Below are 24,926 nucleotides of genomic sequence, written 5' to 3' on the forward strand. Positions count from 1 at the left end.
GAGAGAGAGAGGGGGAGAGAGCCGTTGGGAGAGAGAGGGGAGAGCCGTTCGAATTCCTCGAAACATATCGATTAAAATATCAAATGAAACTAATAATTTTACATATAATAAATTTTGATTTACAACTTACAACCAACATATTCATGCAAAATCAATCCTTCATTAGTCTCCATTCAAAGATATATCAAACACATTCTACAAATCTCATTCTTTATTTCACAAATCTTAATCCTTGTAATCAAATAATCTCTATTAATGACTATTCTACAAATCTAACTCTCATCATCAAATCATCTCTATTTGAAAGAAAAAGAATATGCTCATTTTAAAATTCAACAAAAAGTGAGCAAACTAAGCAAGTTACAAATTGCATTACAAATTATAATATGAAAAATAATTCACTTTCTATCTATTTATAGTACAAAAAATAGAGTATGAAAAGGCTTATTTAAAATTTTAGTTATTTGAAAATTATTACACATTAAAATCTATTAATTAAAATTGATTAGGATAAAATAACGGCTATGAGAAAACTGTAATAGAAAATATATAAAGTCATTGTAATGTCATGAATAAATAATGTCTCTTTAGATTACCCAAAAAGAATATTGAAGTAGGGGCGAATTTAGAGGATGTCGAGGAATTCACCCGAACCCCATCAGCTAAGCCAAAAATTACACTATATATATAGGATATATATATATATTTTTCGTATAATTATAGATTTTGAATATCTTGAAATAAGATGTTGACTTAATTATCGAGGAGGTTCAAAATTCTCCTTGAGGTTCCAAGTTTAAATCATATGCATTGCTTTTTTATTTTTTGAATTTTCTGAGTGAAAATTCTGAGTCTACCGCCGTTGTATTAAAGTAAATTTAGTTACATTAAAGTAGTGATGTTCTAAGAAAAACAAATTATAAGAAGATGAAGGATATGAAAAAAAAATTATCCAAACCTAACATAAGAAATGCAATTTGTCACTCTGTATAATTTATCAAAATTCAATTATTATGAATAGATTATGAATTAGCAATAGAAAGATCTTTATTAATTAAAAAAAATAACAGAGAAATTAAAATTTTACCTGATGTAAGTCCCTGTTTGAGTATATTTGCAACTCCTTGCAATGAATTCTAAGCATTCTCATTGTTATAAAGAAGAGTCATACTTACCGTTATAATTATTATTAATTGCATATAATAATAGTGGATAGTAAAGATGGGTAGTAAACGTTGAGTAATTGCAAAATAAATGACTTTTGACATACATTTTTAGGTTATATATGATTATAATTTATCAGAAAAGATTTTAAAAAATGAGAAAAAAGAAAAATGGGAATGGAGACCATTTAAAGATGCCACATCAACAGCCTCCAATTAAATATTAAAAAGGGAAAAAACTTAAATAGTAGACGAAATCATCATATTATAATAATATTAAATAATTTTTAAAAAGAAGAAAAAAATAAATAGTATTCTTGTTCATAGAAAGGTGTCCTATCATTTTTTTATGAGTTTGTTGTTTCTATTATTACATTAATAATGTCGTATAATTATATTAATGCTATAATTGTTGAAATTTAAGATGGGTTCATGGTATGAGAAGTGGGAATTCATTAAGACATAATATTAACGTTATAATTGTTGAAATATAAGGTGAGTTAATGGAATGAGAAGTGGGAATTCATTAGGACATTAATGTTGTATTACAGACGTTAATTAATTCATAGATAATTAATAGCAGAAATTAATTAAAAAAATATAATAAAATTAAGAAAAATGCTCAAAAAAGGAGAAAAAAGATAAATTCAAATGGAGATTATTAAGAGATGCGACATCAGCATCCCCCAATGTCTATTTTATTATTATTTATAGATTTAAAATACAAACTGGAGTTTGATGGAGCTTGATAGATAATTACGACATTGCTTTTGATTTCTAAATAAAGAATCCCAACAAAAATGAGACTGAACCTGTCCCTCCTTCATTTCAAAAGCTCTCTACTAAAGAGTACATCAGAGGGATCACGCCTCATCCTCCACACAGAATTCAATTTTTAATATCAGGATATAAAACAAATTAGTGTGGATCAATTAACAAATTAAGAAAATAAAAAGATGAAAGTATTTCCATTAGGAATTGATATGACTATGGAGGTGCCCTCTTCTATTAGCAAGGGGAGGCAAAAAAAAAAAATGATATGTTCCCTTTTGCAATATTAAGAAAAAAATAATGGTCGAAGTTTAGATCATTCATAATATTTTTATCTAAGTAAAGTTGTGATTCATGCATACCGCATATATAATTGGCGACTCATAGTCATCCTTACCTTAACAAGACAACTATTCTCTGCACGCTACTAAACGGTGTTATTTAATGCTTGGATCTACTCAATACAAGGACTACAATCAAATTTAACCTAAGGTTAAAATTGTGAACTACATCCGGATGAGAGACTTCTATTTTACTAAGTTCCTTTTTGATCCTTTTCATGTCATCATGCCAAAGCTTAATCTAAATTTAAATCTAATTATTTTTTTCCCTTGTATAAAACATAACATATATAACAATTTAGAATTTTAAAAGTCGAGTTGAGTATTGTCTCAAAATCTTTCGAAAATGATTTATTTTGAGATAATCATGAAGGTGAAATTAAACTAGACTTGGATTATTTGATTTTTTTTAATGCACATAAATCTGTTACATATAATAATTGGGTATGATTTTTTAGAGAATACGCCATCATTATTGACACATCATTATTTAAATTTAGTTTTATATATAGATATTGATTGAACTCACGTAAAATAGTTATAATTAAAACTAGTAATGCCTTTTATTTTAGAATATTTACATAAATTAAATTTGTTCCTAAATTTTTATCTGGCGATTCTATTTGAGATTACCACATAAATTGATTCTTTCTATGATCATATGTGTACATTAATATGTTATATATGACAATTATGATTTTAAAGGATAAAATGGAGCCATTTTTGTTCATATTATGCACAAGTTATTTCAAATTTTCATGGGACTATTGCATTATTTGATATGATCACCCTTGAAAAATGTAACGTCCCGAATGTTTAGACATTCTTTTAGATCTAGATACGAGCATTAAAATGAGTAGAAAATCTTTTCGGGTGAGTTCGGGAGCGGTTTAAAAAGTTTAGGACGTGAAATGGGATCATGTGTCACGCTTAGGAGGCCAAGTCGCATATATTATCGCAGGTTACACTGCCTTTCCTTAGCAGTGGATCCTACGTCGCATGGGGCGTCACCTCGCTATGGGTGTGCGTCGTATGAAGGTGGGCCACGCGATAGGGTGGCCCCTCCCCCTTTGTTTATCTGACATGACTTCATCTTTTAACGCTATTTAAGGGTGTTCAAATCTTTTTACTCTATGAAACTGTTCCCCATTCATACTAAACGATTTCAAACCCCCAAATACTACTTACGCCAGTCATAAATTCACTCTATTCTCCCTCATAACTCTTAAAAGTAAAAACGGCTAGAGTTCTTGATTCAAGGTTTGAAACTCAAGCTTTTCTCAAGTTCATTCCGTTAAAAAGGTATGTTGAACTCCCTACTTCAACTACTATCCTAAGGTATGGATTCAATTGTTATTTTAGTATATTATGTTGATATTTTGAAGTTAGGGTTGAGAGTTTTGTTACAAGAAGTTTGACATGAATTTTCTCTTATTTTACAATGGATAATTAGATTTTGTTTAGGAATTTTGAGATGAAAAAATAGCAATTCGAAAATGATTGGAATTTTTTTTTTAATTGAAAGCAGTTACTTATTCATGATCTGACATGTACAAAATGAAAATTTCATTCTCGATTCTATGAAAATTTTGATGACAGTCTTTCATTTGTTTCTCTTTTATGTTTGATTTTCCCAGAATATGTCCTAATTTTTGACCTAATTCTTCTATTAAAAGTGTGTCTAGAGGCCAGAGAAGATGGATTGAATTGAGAGGCGATGCTTATGCCTCTTCTTTCTCGATAGATATTTTTTATCATTTTCAGTCCTTTATGATTTGAAATTTGAATGTTAAATTGATGAATATTTAAGCTATGATTTCAAGTCACTTATAGGCTTTGAATTGCACAAGGAATGTTCATGTTTTCCCTCGTTCTTTATATCATTAAAGGTAATGCATTATTCAAATGTATTGAAATTGCTATGGTTAATTCAATTATGTTTATATACATGATCTTTAAAGGTGGGGATTTGGAGTAAAAAAATATTTAATGACAATAATTTGGCACTGATATAGGTGAGCAAAATGTATATGTCTTTCTGAATGACTCTATGAATAGAAATTATGATTAATGTTTTAATTGGGATTAAAGAAAAATATGTAGTTCACTGAAAAGATGCACATCCTCATGACTAACGTTTGAAGTCTATGTTTTGCGGATATAGGGATATTCTTTCCTTAATTAGACTACAAATATTTTTCCTTAACATGAGAATAAAAATGGTGACTTTAGCCTAATCTCAGTCCTTGCGACAAACATGGATTGAGGCCCCACTAATTGGGTAGTAGTGCACCCATATATAATCCGTGGGTTACGAAATATTGATGAAAAATTACATAGTTCAGAATTAAGTTTTAAATGATCATGTTTTTATGTTTTGCATCCTCTGTTCCATACTTTTCTATTACGAATAATAAAAATGTATTTTATGACTTGTTTTATAAAAGAATGTTTTGTCCCTTTTCCTAGGTTCAAAATCATTTTTTGCGTAATTTTGTGTAGGACTAGAATTCTAGCACTCTTTCTCAAAAAAACAACCGATAACACGTAGTTAGTCTTTTATCCTTTAGAAAGTATTTGGTCTTTTCATTCATATTTTGATCTTTCTCATGTTTTTATGGTATAGTCGAGGCCATGTGCCAACCTAGGAGTTTTATTTTTAAAGTTAAAGGTTTTGTAGATTGAGTTTGGATAGTTTTTGGTATGTCGTATTACAAGACTTGGGGTTCGAATTATTATTTAAGTTGAGTTTCTTGATCTATGGGTCAATTTTTTTGCAATGACTATGCTTATAATGAAATGTTAAGAGATCTTCAAGATTTTTTGTTGGTTTGAAATGTTCGTCACGGTCAGAATGTGGGGTCGAATTGTTACAAAAAATTAACTAATTTAGTTAATATTTAAGTAAATTTATTTAAATATTTGAATTATAATTTATGTCAATTGAGCAATGCTAAAGTATTATCATTAGAAACTTTCAATTCATGTATTAAAATTTATTATGAAATAAATATTACAGAAAGAAATTAGCATGAGTTTTAATTATGAACATAATACATTATTTCAATATTAAGAGCACAAAATTGGTGGGTATTGAAATTAAAATTAGTAAAAATGGGATGAATTGAATGGATATTGAAAAAAGAGGGAGGGGGGTGTGGACGTGGCAGCAGGAGAGGAGAAGGTGGGATTTTATTTTATTGTTGAAAGGAAAAGTAAAGTGCTTACGTCCGAGTTTGAATGCTTCGCCTCCCTCTCTCTTTCTCTCTCTCTCTTTCTCTTTCTCTTTCTCTCTCTCACACACCCACCCATGCAAACACGCACATCTAGCTAGTGTAAGCTGTAGGAAGAAGGAGAAGAGTAGTGGAATACGCAAAATATAATGACGACGGACGGATATTCCAAAGCAATAAGCAAAAACAAAAACAAATAATACTACACCATTGATTTCAGTTGGGAAGATCGCAGAGCTTTTTCAACACCTGGCTTCCCTCCTCTTCTCCCATCCGTCCTCTCCTTCCAAATTTGCTTCCCTTTTTCTTTCACACTTAACTATGACATATATATTCTGACCACCCACTAATTTCCTACACACACACACTCTCTCCCTTTTATTAACTATTATGAATATGCTGGCTTCATTAAAGATTGGAAATCCCAACTCCCCCTGCCCCCACTCCTAACCATTTCTCTCTTCATATCTTTTGGCTCTTTCTTCCTCTCGAATTAAAGTTTAAAGTAAAAAAAAAAAAATCCCTGAATGAAGATTGCACAAATGTCAGCCGAATCATCAGTGCAATGGTCGCTAAACGCCAGACCCACTATAATCTCAACCTCTTTGATCATAATTACACTATCCTCCCACCCACTCACCGAATACCCCAAGTTTCAATATCACAAAAAGAGAGGAAGAGTACACAAACACACTTACTCACTCACTCAAATAGAGAGAGAGAGAGAGAGAGAGAGAAAAAAAAAGAGAAGGCTTTTTCACAGTAGCAGAAACAGAAGAAGCATAGCATTGGTGTGATTATATATGGCGATGATGGATATTACCGAGGCGTATGGAGTGATGGCAGATGGAAATGCAACACTTGTTGGGGACACTCACACCACTAGTAATATGATGAATAATGTTGCTCCTTTTCCTCCCATTCCCATTCCAATTCCTATTTCTATTCAGCAGCAACAGCAGCAGCAGCAGCCTCACACTCAGACTCACAATCACACTCACACCACCAAAGGAAGTCGTAGCCAGAGGCGTAGGCGTTCTTCCCTCAACTTTGCCTCCTTGGATTTCCCATCCTTCCTCTCCCACGTGCCGTCTCCTCCTCCCACTTTGCCCCCCGCATGTGTATGCTCTTTTCCCTTCCAACTCCTCTTTTTTCTTTTTTATTAGTACTACTATTATTATCTCTTCCCTGCCTTTTCCTTTATTAGTTTTATTACTACTACTGTAACTCCATAATTTTACTAGTACTAGTACTAAATCAGATTTCCCTTCAACTATCTGTGCTGATATTAATAATGCTTGAAATTCCTAGAGACAAGGATAGCTTATGACTATGGAGATGTCATTACTTACTATATTTAATTTCTTATGTATAGCTAGTAAGTAGTGGCGGATCTACATACAATTCAGGGGTTCGTCGGAAGATTATACTATTTTTACATTTGCTCTTTTCTTTTACTTATTTGGAAGGTGGGGACTGGGGTCCTATTGCTCTATTTGGTTGTGCACAAATTAAAGTGAGGTGTACGGCTGATTTCTAACTTAGTAAGTACAAATAGTTGGTGCTAATATACGAGTTTTGTATACTACATACTACTATATGATTTATTTATGTCTTGTCACTATTGCCATGCCTCTTCCACCCTGACCCGTTACCTGCTTCTCCAATTCCTCTCACAAACTTAATTTCTCAGTATACCTCCTCCTCCTCCTCCTCCTCCTCCTCTTCCTCTTAAACATACATGTCAAATGGGCACTACAAAAGCCTAGTGGGTGGGCCTGGACAAGCCCAACCCCCTATATATGTACGCAGGGTCGACAAAGTTTTGGCCTGTCCATCCTTTAACAGGAATAAAGGAAAGAGCAACGTAGAGCTTACCTTTTCTTCATGCTGCATTTATAAATGCCATTGTTGTGCTTTACTCTGTAAAACTAATTACTACTATAATGATTTGAATTTGAAGCATTGAGATACAATTAGATATGGTAGGTTTTGTACATTTTGTATTTAACATGTACTAAGATTGGAGATTTTGAGGGTTCAATATATGGGCTGATCTAGGCTTGCAACTTTGCCTTGGATGCCCACTTATGTAAGATCAAGTTCTACTTGAGATAGTCATTTGAGATTTTAATTTCACACTAAATCCTTCATGTGAAATTAAATGTCTAATGCAATACATTATATATTTGTTGCATCATGCAACTATGCATGTTATAGATTTCCATCATGCAACTATGCATCAAGGTGTAGTGTGATGGTCAAATAAGCTTTTAGAGTGATGGAGCATATGTAAAGAAATCCTTCTTGTTCAAACCAATTAACAAACAGGTTCAATAAAGATGAAACTTTGTTGTAAATACACTAAAACTTGCCTAGTTATCTAGATGCTCGACTAGATGATGCATCACTGAGTTATGTATGAAAGATTACGAAGACGATGGTCAATTAAGACCTTAGAAACATAAAAAGAAAGATGCTCCTTTTCATAGTGAAACCACTACCATCACCACTTGCAAGATGCATATAAGGATGTCAAAAGAAAGAAAGATGTCAATTAATGCACTTCTCTAGTGTCGCAAAATGAGCCAAAACGGCAACAAGTGTTGTCTACTTAGCTATTGTTATATAATAGATCCATGAAGTCACATTCTTAAGTATAGGCATCCTTATATGGCATAAAAGTAGTCGCCTTGATGTCAATTAATGCACTTCTCTAGTTCCAAGCCTTGTGAGTTGTGCCATTATTATTATTTATTAGTCAAAACTTGAATAACATGAGTAAAGTCATCTAAGGTCTAAGATTTGTTTGAAGGAGTGCAAATAGAGAAATATCCTCTATTACAATTTCTTTTTTGAAATCCATAGCTGTCAATCAGCCAAATTAGAATCTAAATTATAATGAGTGGCTAGAAGAACCTTATTCGGGAGATAGCTAAGATGTAATACTTGTGTTGCTACAAGCCACTACCAAACTGTAAGCCATAAGTAGCATGTAGATGTTGCTTCCCACCTAAATGTTAGGCGTGTGGTGGATGTGTGACGTTTGTGGTTGTTGTTTATGCACCTATCCCACTGAAGAAAGACCGAATGATATGCTTGCCTACCAATCACGGTTTTACCACTTGTTCCTGATGGATTAGGTTCATGGTCATTTTCTCTATGCGCATAGTCTTATTTACTAAGTTATGCAGGAAATTATTTGTTAAGTCCCACATCGGAAGAAGGATGGGTACTTGGCCTCCTTATATGAACTTGGGCAATCCCTCCCTCATGAGCTAGCTTTTGAGGTTGAGTTAGCCCAATCGTTCTTTATCATGGTATCAGAGCCTATTGTTCACGCTCCAATCAATAAGGTTTAAGCTTGCAGTGAGTGTTAAGAGTGTCACATCGGAAGAAGGATGGGTACTTGGTCTCCTTATATGGACTTGAACAATCCAGGATGGGTACTTGGTCTCCTTATATGGACTTGAACAATCCTCTCTTATATTGTTGCTCCAGTCAATAAGGTTTGAGCTTGCGGTTAGGCCCAAGCATTCTTTATCATGGTATCAGAGCCTATTTTTCACGCTCCAGTCAATAAGGTTTGAGCTTGCAGTGAGTGTTGCTCCGGTCAATAAGGTTTGAGCTTGTGGTTAGGCCCAAGCATTCTTTATCATGATATCAGAGCCTATTTTTGACGCTCCAGTCAATAAGGTTTGAGCTTGCGGTGAGTGTTAAGAGTGTCATATCGGAAGAAGGATGGGTATTTAGTCTCCTTATATGGACTTGAACAATCCTCCCTTATATTGTTTACGCTCCAATTAATAAGGTCTAGATACTTGGTCTCCTTATATGGACTTAGGCAATCCTCCCCTCATGAGCTAGCTTTTAAGGTTGAGTTAGACCCAAGATCCATTCTTTATCATGGTATCAGAGCGTATTCTTTATCATGGTATCAGAGCCTATTGTTTCACGCTCGCTCCAGTTAACAAGGTCTGCACTTTTCGAGGTTGAGTTAGGCTCAAGATCCATTCTTTATCATGGTATCAGAGCCTATTATTTCACGCACGCTCCAATTAACAAGGTCTGTGCTTATCAGAGCCTATTGTTTCACGCATAACAAGGTCCGCTTATCAGAGCCTATTGTTTCACGCACTATCCAGTTAACAAGGTCTGCGCTTGCGGGGGAGTGTTAAGAGTCCTACATCGAAAGAAAGAAGGATGGATACTTGGTCTCCTTATATGGACTTGCGCAATCCTCCCCCTAGGCTCAAGATCCATTCTTTATCATTTAACTTCTAAGGAATATTATCTACCCATCAAGAGAGACATTCAACTACTTTACTGCAAAGACTATTCAAGTAAACAGGTGCACATAAATGGCCAAAGACTATTCAAGTAAACAGGTACAGGTGCACATAAATGGCCGATATCCAGCTTATGAGCTTCCTAGAGTTGTGTTAGTGAGATAGCCTTGGAAGTCAGAATTTCATCCACCGACCTATTGTCCATCTGTTTGACGAAGGTAACTAATTTGGAAATTCTTGGATTCCGATCAGTGAATAACGAAAGACATGAACTACCAATATCCCAGTCCACATATAGCAAAAAAACATATGCAAGGTGATCCAATAATTTGTAGCATTACATGGATATAGGGATGATAAGAATCTGTTTTATATGTATTCACTTTGTAAAAGACAATGAGGCTGAAAATTTATTCTATTGAAGCAAACCAATTGCAGTGAGTTCTTTGACACTTTTGATGCCTATTTATCTATCTTTAGAAATGTAGTTCATTTGATTCATTCCCCTCTTTTTCTGGTAAACATACGTTTTCCTTGTCGTCCTCTGTACCATCTCTTATAAGGAAGTGGTAGGTTGTCCGGCGATCGCAATTCAAGTAAAGTTGGCCCTGAACATTAATAAGTGCTCTAACAGGTTGTTTATGCTTCAGGTACTTGAACCAACAGGGTTCAAATTTCTCTTTGACAAGCAGCTTCAGAACAGTGATGTCAGCTCCCTGAGGAGAATCGTTGTGCCCAAGGTTTGGCATTTTGAACTTTGATAGCATGGTCATGTGTGCATTTAGAACACTTGTTTCTTGTGCTTACTATTTCTTATTTGGAGTATACACTGAAGTAATAGTTAATGTTGCATTCATTTTAGATTTCATTGTACCAATGATTTAGCAGTTGTCCAACATTCTGTATAACATATTCTACCACGTCAGAGTAATTTTATGCCGTGGTTAATTTCAGAAAGCAGCTGAGCGATATCTTCCAGCTCTTGAGATCAAAGAAGGGTTTCCCATCACAATGAACGACATGGATGGTATCCATGTTTGGAGTTTCAGATACAGGTCTGAGGTTTTTTTATTTCCAAATTTACTTGAGGGAGTCGTGTTTCTAAGTCGACAAGCAATGTAGATTGAAGTTGTCCGGACTAAGGATATGAGACCAGAATATTGATAAGCAAAATTAAACTATAATGCTGGTCGTCCTTGAGCTAGATGACATTCTTAAATGTCTGGCATTGTGGTGAATTTCGTTAGAACCTTATCAATTTCGGTTGATTGATTAAATCAGCTAGGGGGAGGGGGATTAGAACACACGGTTTCTTGTGCAACGGTTTTATATTTCTGACATAATTCATCCACTCAGTGTATGAGTCATTACAACGTAGGTCTCTTCAAAGTTGTGCTTTTCTTAATAGGTACTGGCCAAATAACAGCAGCCGAATGTATGTGCTTGAAAATACTGGTGAGATCTCCGTAGCTCTTTTTCTCCAAGTTTATTTACTTCAGTGCTGGTTCTTAGAGTGCTAAAACTAAAAGCAGATTAACGTTGTTGGATTTGAAACTTGATGGTCAGGTGACTTTATCCAAACGCATGAATTGCGCCAGGGAGACTACTTTGCGCTCCACTACAATGATCAAAAGCAGATTTATGTAAGCTTGCTCATTGATTCTTATGTTATAGGTGTAGTTCACTTTGAAGTTTAATAAATGTATGTAGTTTGTCAAATTCTATGGTTTACTGTCATCTATATACGTGGCATGTTTGTGTATAGGGCATTGAAGCAAGGAAAGCTGGAAGTGGACCCGTATTCCGTGGTTATGAAGCTGAGGATGTGATTTTAACAGATTATGCACAGGCTACAGATGATGGGAATGGGAATGGGGTGCTTAAGAATGAAGCAGAAATGGATATGTCCAGCTTTTACTTCCCTGCAATGGACAATGAGATGGACATGTCCTTCATATATGATACCAGCTTCTGGAACGAGCCTGCCTTCGATTTTGTAGGGGGTCCTATGACCTATTACTCAACTAATGTGAACCCAACGCCAAGCTTTGGGTCCATTGAAGACAGCTTCCCCGTTGATGATTTCTTCTGAGGTCTGTCTGGCACAAGAATAGTAGAAATAGGGGGGATACATACTACTAATCCCATGCAGCCTTGTAATCTAATGCACACTCTTACCAGTAGCGTTTTGAAGTAAAAAGCTGATACTCCAGTTACTAGCACAAGCAACTTTACTAGTAAGTTAAGGTTTCTGTTTTTTTGTTGTTTTATTTTTTTTTTGTTCTGTGAGAAAGGGCCGAGGCTTCTCAGGTGCTTTGGTTGGTTTTTGTTGTGAAGCTTAGCTTGGGTCAAAAAATCTTTACCACCGTAAATGTAATAAGCTGGAGGCATTAGAAAAGGAAAAGTATGAAATAAGAAGGCGCATAGTTCAGGCTTATAATGTTGTCATCGAGCTTTGTTTGATTTGCCATGTTTAGAAATCATGCTCCACTCTTGGCACAATCCCTGATAAACTGTGTTTGATGTTTGTGTATCTAATGAATATTTAAAGTAATACGCAGAGGTGTTCAGCAATAATTTCACTATTAAGTGCTGCTGCTTTACTGCTCTAGAAGTTGCTCTTGTCTTATAGATGAGGCCTGTTTTGTACGGCTTCAAGGTAAGAAGAGAAAGGAAAGTAAAGCACGGATTGAACTTTGTACCTCATCAATATAAGATAAACAATGCTATCAATAAGGGCATTGATTGTGAGTTGACCCTTCCCCCCACAGTTTATCAATCCAACGTATTAGCCTCATCATTTGGATGGTCAAAAGTATGTACATACAATCGCCCGTCTCTCATCACTAGTTTTCTACATCTCACAGCTGAACTTCTGCTATATGATGTGCAGCTAACCTAACCAGCTTCTTTCTGCTTGTATCTAACTAATGCCCAGCTCGGTAATTCTTCCAGCTGACTCAGCTCCATTCCATCCCTCCAGGTTGCATCAAATCACACATCTTTCTTAACTAAATCTCAATTTCATTTATCATAAAAGTTCACTTTTTCCTTTTGGTATGCTGCTTAAAACATCGATCACGCAGAGTTCGAACAGCACAAGAAACGACTATCCATGTACCAGGTGCAGCACAAAACGCACTAACATGGGGTGGGTGCGTGGGTGGGTACAACAAGGGACCCTACAAAACTAGCTCCAGTAACAGTGGGATTTACAAAAGGGATTAACCAGAACAAAACCAGCGATAGAAGAATCATCATTCAGCAGCTGTAGCTTGGGCAAGTTTGAAAAAAGAACATTTTTGGTACACTGGGGAAGTTAAAACGAACGAGCAAAAATATAGCCCCAAATATTCTTTGTTATTCCCATCTAGAAAGGGAAATGCTTAGCATCATCTATTCTAGCAAAAAAGACATCCGCAATGCTTAAGTTTTCGGGGGACTCCCCCTTCTCCAAAATCTCAAAATCTGAGAAATAATAAAATTGTAAAGATTGTTGAGCGTGAGAATACTCTCCAGCTACTACGAAAGAGCACTAAAGAAACAAGGCAATCTATGTTTATTGTTTTAATCTGGAGAAGTCTTCTCTTACTACTTCTACGTTTGGCGAAGAAATACTCAATCCTACACCTTTGCAACCTCAGAGTCGGCAGGTGCAGCAGGAGCAACACCACCAGTTGTTGGCCTGAAATCGCATCACAAAAAATAAGCCAACCATAAAAATCAAGTTATCAAAGTAGTCTGATATAGGTAAGGCACACAGGTTTAGAATGTTCAGCTCTGTGTTAGAAGACACTTACAGCCCAACAAAAACCTTGAAAGCATCATAGATTCCCCATTGAGCACCAGTAAGGGTTCCAATCATAACAATACGTAGAGGTAGCCCACGGGTAAAGAGACCCACTACTCCCATCTTCTGCACAGCCTGAGGAAATAGTTTTTTATCAGAAACAAATAGGGGTGTCAGATGGTGGATTAACGACTTGAGGACATATAAGAAAATTGAAAGGAAGAGAAAGAAATGGTCCAACAAACAATACAATCTACTAATGCTTACATCACCAACAGTTGCACCCTTGGCATTGTTGAGGAATGAGACAAGATTGTCAGCAGGATGTGATACGATAGCACAGAAAACACCAGCAATATAACCACCAGCAAAGCTAATACCAAGTTGCATGGGTTTGCTGCACTCATTTTTAGGCTTTGGGACTGCATGCTTGTAGATCAACTCCACAATAGTCTCAAAGGATGCAAACTTCATCATTGTATCTGTAATTTTAGACATTTAATTCTTAGTGTCCAATAAATAGTATCTCAGACAAGGTCAACAGTAGAAGAACAATAACACAACCAAAAATGCAATAATAAAACGAATACACAGTGAGGTGATAAAATGGGTATCAAGATTAAGGCTCTGCAACATCCCAAGATTATACACGAATGTGTGTTGTGCAAGTAGAAGGAGAGACAAAAGTAGATGAAAGGAAGTCGTTACCAAAAGGAAGTGCCATTACGAACGAGAAAGAGAATAAATTTTCAACAGCAATGACAATAAATCACTGCTGCATCCAAACACAAGCCCTCATTTTTTCATTTTCCACTCCCATGCCTTCTGGGGGCCAACACGATCCCAATTATAGGAATTACAGCAAGTCTAAATAAGGTGACTGTTCCAATTACATAAACAGACAAGAAGAAAATAATACCTCTATTTGTTCTATTTAACTGAGAAAGTAAAAAGGTTATTTTGCACTATTACAAACTAGCTCAATCTTTTTCGGGGTGTAGCAAGGTGAGGTCCCCCATTTGGAGGTTCAATTGTCTTTTAGACCCTGTCTAACTCAACAACCATAAGTTTTATGAATTCTGGCAAACGCCAAAACACTTTTCACTCATTAGAAAATCATATGGACATCAAACCCTGACGCACATAATTAGATTGCCAAGAAATGTACAAGTTCTTAGATAATAATAATAATAAACAGTAGAATACAGATGGTTCCACTTACATGGAATCTGGCGCCCCCAGAGTGGAACCAAACCTTTGTATAGGCTGCAAAAAATAGAAAAATATAAAGATGTGGTCCATAAGGTACATATTAAGGAATGTGCAGAATAAAGATAACAGCATACCCCAAGGGGCCCTCGGATCTAACAAATTTCGGCAATCCATCTGACAATCCCCTAGCAAAACCAGGCTGTGTCTGAACACGAACCTTTACAGCTTCAAATGGGCAAAGAGCAACATCTGCAATCACTTCAGCAGATGCAGAACCAGCAAGGTATATCAGAGTCTTGTACTTTGCAGCATTTTCTGCTCCCGCAAGGTCAGAGTAGTACTTCTTGAAGAATTCATAGAATCCAAACTTGCATGCACCCTGAGCACTGTAACCTAAAAGGGTAGGAACCCATCCCCTGAAGAATCCCCTGGCACCTTGCTCCTTAAGAAGCACCCCAAATCCAGATGATATGCTCTTGTATTTTGCAGGGTCGATCTAGGAATTTACAAAATTATAAATTTCAGTCGGTTAGATGCTTCAAGCCTAATGTACTGTAAGAAATAGAAACAATATTATAGTTACTAAGGGAACAGTTTCACACATTCCAGACCCCACTCGTGGGATTATACTGGGTTTATTGTTGTTGTAGCATGTATAGTTACATAAAGACAATCCTCCGGTCATTCACAAAAGCAAAGGGGAAAATAGAAGTTACACCTAGAGTTTCATCAGCTAGCAAATAAAAAACTGTCCCATTGAGAAGGAAAGTCAACACAGTAAAGGACTAGCACCATTATGAGCACAATGTCCCAAAACATAAAAATGAACTTAGCAATAGTTACTATTTCTTATAAACATAAAACTAAAAAAGTGAACCAAGTTTTCAAATGACATTTCCAGTATCTACTTGAAAACCTTTAGCCAATGCTGAGCAATAATACCGCATGGTGACTGAGCAGGACAGTTTGGCAAGGTTCAGTCTCAAAAGGGACTGAAAGTATAATTATAATAGCATGAGAGTCAAACACCTTATCGTGTTGAACAAACTGCTCAATCACAATCAGCATAAGTCTGAATGGCATACTCCTTCCCCTTTATATACATCTAAGGATAATACAAAAATATAATCAAATGAAAAGAAGGATTGAGACATGAACAGGAACTAACAATCATCATTTTCACATTTTAAAAGAAAAGAAAAGGAAGATTGAGACATGTAGAGGAACTAACAATCATCATATCACATTTAAAATCATTCAGACTAAGATCTGAAGCAATAATTTCCAATTAAACCTTCAATAAATTATAAGGGCCTCCTCCTATAACATCAGTGCATATGATCACATTAAAATATAGATCTAGGACATGGGCAATAGTATACAAGTGAGAAGAGTATAGATCGGATACGCATAAAAATAGTAGATAAGTTAAGGATCGGGAGAGAAATGAAGAGATCTGAAAAGGAAATAGGATGGGGAGTGAGACCTGCATGTTACATTTGACGAGATCGAGAGGAGTGACGGCCATGTGAGTGAGACCACAGCTGAGGATACCACCAAAGGTACAGGCAGCATAGAACTGAGGGGAGTACATCTCGATCTTTCCAGGTTCGTTAGGTGCTGGAACGAGGAAGCTCTTATTGGAAGAGGGCAAAACATTGGTGGTTTCGGGAGCGGCAGCAGAAAGGGTTTTGCTATTAGTGAAAAAAGAAGAAGAAGAAGATGGGGAGTAGAGAAAGCTTGGAAGAAGAGACTGACGGGGGGAGTTCTCCATGACTGACGGCGCGCGAGACAGAGATCGAGAGGTGATGGGAGGGCCAAATGAAAAACAATTACTCGTCTCTCTTTGGACCTAAACCACAATGACAATTTCCACCTTTTTATACTGCCCCTCCCCAATCACTATGCGTTATATACACGGACTCACCCCTACGGCCTACTCTCTCCATGCCCACGCCCCCTCCCTCTTTTATTCAATCTAATCAAATGATCCCATTTATCACGCCATCCTGTTGACTAAAATTGTAACTAGGATTTTTACTTATCATCCTCGTGAATGCAATTATTTGGCCTTTTATCTAAATGGTTATATCTCATATGGAAAGATATGATTTTTTAATTCATAGAAATTTAGTTGAATTGTCTTTCATAAATATGAAAAGAGAAAGAAAATATAGAGTGATTTAATTTAATACGAGAAGATTCATCTTTGTTTACCACTCAATCGTGTACCTTTAACCATTTTTTTTTTTTAAAGTTAAAACTTGAAATCTTTTATTGAATTAATTGCATATAACTTTTACATTATGATTGCAATAATAGTACTTTATATTTTTTTAGGCCCAACACGAGAGCTTCACTTTACTTTACTTAGGGGTCGTTTGGTTGGGAAAGAGTTATCTCGAGATTAGTTATTCCACCATGTAGATGAGATAACTTATCTCATCATTATAGTGTAAATAATTTCGATACAAACTAATACCTCGCATCAAACATTGGATAAAATAGTCCTTCATTAACTATTTATCTTTGATACCTCGCAGTAGGAGGGCAGGCATAGATAGTCTTTCAATGTAAATGAGGTAGAGTCGGGCCAACAAGTAAACCATTACTCTATACGGACCTGGCTAATCGTTATAATTTTAAAGTAGTCGGATTTCGATATATGACTCGCATATTTCATATTGGTATGGTTTAGATATTGTTTGTTATATTCTACTGATCACTTGTTGCGCATTCAATTTTTTTTCGGTTGGGGCGGCGTGCAACACAATTATTATATTGCTGGGCATAAGGGTAAATGCAAATTGGACTTAATGGAGGACCTTAGCAGTATATTCCTTTTATCGGGAGAATCGATACTGTTATTCTGGAAACGCAATTGGAGCACTCGCTCACCCACCCACCCACCAAATTTCCAGCATACTTTTGTGCAATACCAATATCCTTTACAAGAGCAGCATCAAAATAGCATAGTTTGAGATTGATACACGATTAAAGAAGATCAAATCCCATGTGAATCTCTATCAGATTATGCACCACTGTTGATCAGATGACAACTCTTGTAAGTCGATTAGTAGGTGAGACGAACAAAAAATTGATAAAAGTAGGTTAAGACGGAATTTGGTTCAGTGCTTGAATCACCAATAGTCCCCACACGAGCATAACCCATCCTTAAAATGGTGAAATCTCTTTGCATCTCTGACTACAATTTCCCTATTAACAATCTTGGCAATTAGCTTAATTGTTGTATGACAGTCTTTGCATATCCGAAGATTCTTAATCACTTGAATTGTACTACCAGGGACAGAATTCATAACCCCAAAAGCCACAGCAAGCTTCTCACTATGAACTCGTAATGCCAGTCCTTTCTCTTCGTCCTCAACATCATGAAGATCAGATGTCGTGTTGGGTACATAGCCAGCTATCTGCAGCTTTATAGACAACTCTTCTAAATAAGCATAAATCTTCTCATGTTGAGGGTGTTCTCTATCACCAACCAGAAATACATGAACCCTGCCTTTGAGTTCAAGCAGGCTGAACCCAGGAGGTTTACTTAATCCACGATTCTGCATAAGTATCCTCATCTTCTCTACATCTTCCCACCTTCCAGCATCAGCATATATGTTTGAGAGCAAAACATAATACCCACAGTTTGTTGGGTCTAACTCAAACAAGTGACTGGCAGAAATCTCCCCAAGCTCGACATTCTTGTGCATCCTGCATGCAGCTAGAAGAGAACCCCAAATGACAAAATCAGGCTTCACCTTCATTTCTTTTAGCAAATAATATGCCTTGGCAAGGAAACCAGCACGTCCAAGAAGATCAACCATACAAGCATAATGCTCCACTCCTGGTTGTATGCAAAATCTAGGCTCCATTGCCTTAAACCAATACCATCCTTCATCCAGCAACCCAGCATGGCTACAAGCTGCTAGGACAGAGACAAAAGTAATGTAATTTGGTTTTACCCCAGCCGAGACCATCTCGTAAAACACTTGAAGGGCTTCCCTGGCTCTCCCATGCATACCATAACCTGCAATCAAGGCAGACCATGATTTCACATTCTTTTCTTTCATCCTATTGAAGGCATTCCTTGCCATCCTTAATCTCCCACATTTGCAGTACATGTCAATCATGGACGTGCCCACGTATACATTATCCTCTAGGTTCATTTTTAGAACCTAAAGAGATCAAAGTCACAATTAGACAACTGGAAACATCAATATAGTGGAAAATAAGGAGTCAGAAAGAACGCAGCATGTGTAAAAGTGATTAGTCCTGGAAGTACCTGATCATGTATGCACTTGCCAGACTGAAGAGCTCCTGAATGTGCACAAGCCAACAGCACAGCTGACAAGGTGACAGCGTTGTAGTCAACCTCTCTATCCCATGCCAGGGAACGAAAAGTTTCCATTGCCTGATCTGAAAGTCCGTGCTGGGCATAAACTGCAATCATAGAATTCCATGAAATGATGTCCTTCTGAGGCATCACGTTGAATATCTTCCTAGAGAAATCAACCTCACCACATTTAGCATAGGCATCAATCAAAGTATTCGCAACTCCCATGTCTTCATCGAATCCCCTTTTCGTGACAAAGCCATGGAGCCCTTGGGTAAGGGTCTTCCCTGAAACACGAGAACAAGCGGAGAGCACAGAGACCATGGCAACTGAGTCGAGAAAAACTAGTTCTTCTGCTTGACCTGCCAAGAGCTCTTTAAAAAGCAAGATTGCTTGATGGGGGAGGTCATTTTGGACGTAGCCAATTATCATGGAGGTCCATGAGACAACATTCTTTTGAGGAATTTGATCAAACAGCTTTCTTGCATCAGCAAGTTGGTCACACTTGGAGTACATATCAATGAGGGCGGAGGATACAAAAAGGTCGGTTTCATAACCAAAGACGAGAGCTTGTTGGTGGGTCTGCTTGCCGGAAATGAGATCGGAAAGGGAGGAGCAGGATTTAACGGTGCAGGGGAAGGTGGAACGGTTGGGTTTGAGAGAGAGCTTTCGCATGGAAGAGAAAGCTCGAAGGGCTTCGACGGAGTCACCGCTCCGAGCCAAGTCAGCAATGATTGAGTTCCATGAGAACACATCCGATTTGTCCAAGTACCTATTGAAGAACGTGGCGACATTGGCATTTGTAGAAATGTGGCGACACACTGAACCCAAATTTGTCTTCTTCATTCATTCATTCATTCATTCATCCAGCGCACTTATGGCTTGAAATGATTAAATTGTTTTGCAAATTTGTTTGTACTTAAAATAGGACTTTGGGGGTTTGATATCTGCCAAGCATTTACCTTTATACCTAGAAAGATCGACAGACAAAAACATTAATAGGAAAAGAGAGCTGCAAATGACCAATGATTTCCTCAGCAGCTTATTGTATAAATAAATAAAACCACACCAGAAATGTAGGACCTACAGTATCAAGAATTTAAAATGCTACAAATTGAAACAATTATGATTCCAACTCCATCTCGAATTCCGTATCAGCATGCAGTTGTACAAGTGGGAATTAATTTTGCTAAAAAAAAATAAAATAGGAATCATCAAAAGTATCACACCCTGTAATCTGACTCCGATGGTAAAATACACATCCTGTGAATGCTTTGAAAAATTCCCTAATTGAGCCAAAATACTTCAAATTATCTCAGCTGTCGAATGGAATAATTTACTAGAGAAGCCTAAGATGTGCAGTATCGTTCATTCTCTTGATCTGCCATCCCATTCTCCAGGAATGTTGTAGCACTGTAACCGAAGAATCATCTATGCATATCTTACTCGACATAATTGCACCGCAGCCAAGGAGGCCAGTAAGAAGACACTTAATTGGGATTGAATGCGTAAAAATACCAATGCATTGAGAAACATTAGTAGTGATTTGCAAATTTAAATCCCGGATGGAGTTGGGATTAATGGGTTCTCGAGGTGACATTTCATCATCAGCCTCATGATCCCCAGTATTTGTCACGATCTGAAGCCTGCTCTTTCCAGACTTCTTCCTCGAAAGTCCCTGTCGGTTCCTGTGGTGCAAATCCCAGTGGGAGGACGAGAAAGAGGGAGGCCCCTCTCGGTCATGAACTGAATTGACAAGTGCATGAGAACTACGGTTTGAGAAGCCCTGGTTTTCACTGTGATCAGGTGGAGAGAAATCGGATCGGAATTTTTCAGGCAATGCCATAACAGTTCCATTTAGGAATTGTACCATCCGAAATTCCACCTGCCTCAGTGACTCGCCAGATGGTGCTGAAAAATCAGGCTGGAACTTTTCCATTAGGCTAGTTGTTTCAGGTGTAAAAATATCCGAGCGGTGGCATCCCTCCCAATGCCCCTGACTCATTTCCAGTAGAGCATCAGAGGATTGTATCCGTTCCTCTGAAAAGTTTATTTCCTGCACAATTAACAGAGATCCACTCATTACCAAATTTGCAAGTCCTTAACACAACATGCAAATAATATGTTGCTATAAATCCCTGCAACTTCGTCAATCCAGTTGTGCTACTTACAGCCACAACTGCATCACCATCCCCGTACAGAACATCATAGTATGCATCACTACAACAACAATAACATACCTAGGGTATTCCCACAAAGTTGGGTCGGGGCCATACCACTACCTTAGATGAAGTAGAAAGGTTGTTTCCGATAGACCTGCCTCAGGACAGATAACAGTGTAACAAACAAAAAACATAAAAACAAACAACAAAATGGGGCAACACACCACTAGATAATAAAAGAAACAAGACACCCACAATATAATACTATAAACTATCTATTCGAAATCACAAACATCACCAAAAAGCTACGAACAAGAAACTACAGGCACAGACACAAACAAAGCATTCCTCCCTACTACTACAGACGCATTTCTGCCCACTGGCACCCACAACGTAATACTATAAACTATCTATTCGAAATCACAAACATCACCAAAAAGCTACGAACAAGAAACTACAGGCACAGACACAAACAAAGCATTCCTCCCTACTACTACAGACGCATTTCTGCCCACTAACCCTCCACCCTAAATCGCGTCCTCCACACCTTCCTCTATCAAGGGTCATGTCCTCCGTAAGTTGTAACTACTCCATGTCATGCTTAATCACCTCCTTCCAATATTTCTTCGACCAACCTCTACCCTGCCTAAAATCATCCATGGCCAACCTCTCACACCTCCGTACTAGAGCATCCGTGCACCTCCTCCTCACATGCCCAAACCATCGCAACCTCACTTCCCGCATCTTGTCTTCCCCGGAAGCCACTATCACTTTCACTCGAATAACCTCATATCATAGTATGCATAACTAAGAATGGGAAAGTCTTTAATACATAGCTAGAGACAAGGAAGTAAGTTCCTGTTGCTCGAGGTTGTTTCTTGTATAAATTGGAGATGTGATGTTAAACTGTGACTCGGCTGCTCCGAAAGACAGTAACATAGTGTTTGGATTTGCTAGTGGCCAAGATAAGAATGCTTTTGACACATCAAATCTGCTGAGAAGACAACTATGCCATACTTTACTGCAGAATATGCAACTTTCTTAGCAGTACTAATCTTGCTGAAAACTTTACATCATAGATAAAAGTACTAATCTTGCTGTCCCTTTCGTTGATACATTATGAACAAGGCTGATATTTTGCAAGCACCGTCTGGAAATGTAATAGAGGATGATCGTATAGTATACTCTACCTATCCCAGAAAGATTCAATTAGTTTCCCTTTCCTGATCTAAATGATACCTGTTTTCCTCGACCATGAAACTTATTAGTTATACTACAGGAATTGGACCAACTATTATCCCCAAAGTAATTCAAAAGTTGGACCAACTGTTAACCCTAGAACATCTGAAAACAAAAGACCCAACTTTATTTGAACTACATAGTACAAAAAAATTCCACCTCCAACATCAGTAATAGGCTGCTAAACAACCAAAAACTACAAACTAGCAAAACCCAAACTACTCTGACAGCCATATAAATCCTGAATCTAAAGCAGCTAAGAAATCCAATGGGTTTCTTTCAGGGAAGAAGTCACTATGCCTCTGATGACAATCACCAGAGACCTACAAAACTTGAGAGGGAAACCTCACAAACAAGTAACAAAAGGAAACATGGAGCTGCCCAGAAATGAAGAAATCTTGCTCCCACAGAGCTGATAATCTATGTTTCTCGAGTCCTCCATAAATGTCGTTGTATCCATGTCGAATTCTCAAAAAAGGCATGACTTTTTAAGGATCTGACAGACACCCATCGAGATTCTTGAGGATTCAAGCAACATAGATGATAATGGGTAGGATTGTATATCAATTGGTCGGCGCGGTGCTTCCTATTTTTATGGGCCAAGATAGATATTGGAAGCAAAGGGATTTGATCTTTTCTACTCCATTTCATAGCACAGACAAGAGCTTAATACTAAGACCGACAACAAATAGGAATGATTATATGTAGCAGTAGACTAGTATTGGTAAGGAAGGATACCTGGCAAACAGAGAGGGCAGTAGCTCGTGCCCGATCCAGGGGAGATGTATAGACGGAATTGAAACGAATCCCTTGGGACTTGAGAAAAACAGCCAAAGCTCTAGCTTGTCGCTTTCCATTAGGGGTAAGTGCAGCCTCGGGAGAGCGTCCGGCAATCAAATCAGGCCTTAAATTCATATGACACTCTCCATTACTAATCAAATAGAGATCGGTAAGGGTCCTATCGTCGTCGACGGAATCAGAGGAGAAGGTGCGGTGGAAATGAGGAAGTGAGGGTGGTGGAGCGAGGACATTATAAGGGTCCCAGACCTTGATAGAAGGTCCGAGACGAGGGGTGCCGAAAGAGGAGAGCTGAGGGGAGAGAGGGGATGCAGAGGCGTGGCAAGGCAACATCTCGGGCTCTTGTTCCAGAACCTTCTTGAGCAGAGCAGTGTCGTCACCAACAACTAATCGGCTTCTCGCATCTTCTTCTGGTGGGGTGCCGTGTTCGTGCTCCGCATCTTCTCCTTCTTCCTCTTCTTGGTCATCATCATCTTCAGAAGAAGGTACCTCTACGGACTGAGAAGCGCCCATTTACAACCTGGATCCTTCCGATCTACGCCTATTTGAGCTTTAATATACGAAGATTTGAGGTTCTCAGATTTTTCTTCAATCTCTGGTATTGGGAAAAAGAGCGGTAACCCAGAAATGAAAAAGGGAAGAGAGATGTGAGGAAGCAGTTATATATATATATATATATGGCTGGCTTTTTGTTACTAGTAAACATATATTACTACTATTAACATTAACACAGACCAAGGAGGAGGAAGGATAGTCGAAAAAATATATTTTCATGGCAGGAGGATGCGCAACCTTCGCCTACTTGTCATTATTACACTACACTTCCACATCCACCATCATTATGCACATTTTACCTTTTTACCTTTTCTACTCTCATGCTTTTCTTTTTCCCAAAACTAAGGGAGATACTGGTGTTTATAGATCAATTAATATGCATTTCAATTTATTTTATATGCTCTGATTGTTTTTGGTATGCATTTAGATATGGGATACTCTTAACAACTATCCAAGGGAATGATAGATTAGTAAGAATGCCACTCAATGTATGGGTGTATAGTGAAGAAAAATGGAGACTGATAAGTTTGTACAATCAAAATTTAGAGGTAAGTTCTGCGGAGTATAGACTGATGCTGAGATCAGTTTTGTTGTATAGAGGCGAGTGTTGGTTAATTAAAAACTCTTAAGTCTAGAATATGTAAGCTGCAGAAATGAGTATGTTGTAATGGACATGTGGTCATGCTAGGAAAAATAGGAGTAGAAATGAGGCTATTTGGGACGAGTTCAAAGTGTTTCTGGTGGAAGACAAGATACGTAAAGCAAGACTGAGATAATTTAGACGTGTGAAAAGAAGATTCACAAATGCTCTAGTACGAAGATGTGAGAGGTAGACTACGCATGGTAATTCAAAAAGTGATAGAAATGGATCAAAGAAGTATTGGAGACAGATCACCAGACAAGACACGACACAAATTCAACTTATATAAGACATGAGCTCAAACAGGAAGTTGTGGAGGACACGAATTAAGGTAGAAGGTTAGAAAAAACAAAGTGTTGCCTTGTTGTTCGTTCATAGTAATAATCGTATT

General features: G+C 37.4%; 4 protein-coding genes across 4 annotated transcripts; 1 reads left to right on the top strand and 3 right to left on the bottom strand.

Annotated features, from left to right (window-relative positions):
- Nucleotides 1-5,565: 5,565 nt before the first annotated feature.
- On the top strand, nt 5,566-11,908 carry LOC107860813 (B3 domain-containing transcription factor FUS3). The gene is made up of 6 exons (XM_016706302.2): nt 5,566-6,629; nt 10,448-10,537; nt 10,752-10,852; nt 11,206-11,252; nt 11,364-11,440; nt 11,563-11,908. Exons 1-6 carry the CDS (start codon nt 6,312-6,314, stop codon nt 11,887-11,889), a joined length of 960 nt encoding a protein of 319 aa, XP_016561788.2. The 5' UTR covers nt 5,566-6,311; the 3' UTR covers nt 11,890-11,908.
- A 1,208-nt stretch (nt 11,909-13,116) lies between these two features.
- Nucleotides 13,117-16,844, bottom strand: LOC107860811 (mitochondrial phosphate carrier protein 3, mitochondrial). Its single transcript, XM_016706301.2, has 6 exons — nt 16,286-16,844; nt 14,934-15,295; nt 14,810-14,853; nt 13,855-14,069; nt 13,598-13,722; nt 13,117-13,482 (listed from the first exon to the last, which is right to left on the bottom strand). Exons 1-6 carry the CDS (start codon nt 16,571-16,573, stop codon nt 13,422-13,424), a joined length of 1,095 nt encoding a protein of 364 aa, XP_016561787.2. The 5' UTR covers nt 16,574-16,844; the 3' UTR covers nt 13,117-13,421.
- Nucleotides 16,845-17,645: 801 nt separating this feature from the next.
- Nucleotides 17,646-20,165, bottom strand: LOC107860809 (pentatricopeptide repeat-containing protein At3g26782, mitochondrial). The gene is made up of 2 exons (XM_016706298.2): nt 19,091-20,165; nt 17,646-18,983 (listed from the first exon to the last, which is right to left on the bottom strand). The coding sequence occupies exons 1-2, from the start codon at nt 19,985-19,987 to the stop codon at nt 17,940-17,942; spliced, it is 1,941 nt and encodes a 646-aa protein (XP_016561784.2). The 5' UTR covers nt 19,988-20,165; the 3' UTR covers nt 17,646-17,939.
- LOC107860810 lies at nt 20,161-24,403 on the bottom strand. Its single transcript, XM_016706300.2, has 2 exons — nt 23,281-24,403; nt 20,161-21,197 (listed from the first exon to the last, which is right to left on the bottom strand). The coding sequence occupies exons 1-2, from the start codon at nt 23,851-23,853 to the stop codon at nt 20,481-20,483; spliced, it is 1,290 nt and encodes a 429-aa protein (XP_016561786.1). The 5' UTR covers nt 23,854-24,403; the 3' UTR covers nt 20,161-20,480.
- Between the last annotated feature and the right edge of the window lie 523 nt (nt 24,404-24,926).

This window comes from Capsicum annuum, chromosome 2, assembly GCF_002878395.1.
Source record: "Capsicum annuum cultivar UCD-10X-F1 chromosome 2, UCD10Xv1.1, whole genome shotgun sequence".
Lineage (NCBI taxonomy): Eukaryota > Viridiplantae > Streptophyta > Magnoliopsida > Solanales > Solanaceae > Capsicum > Capsicum annuum.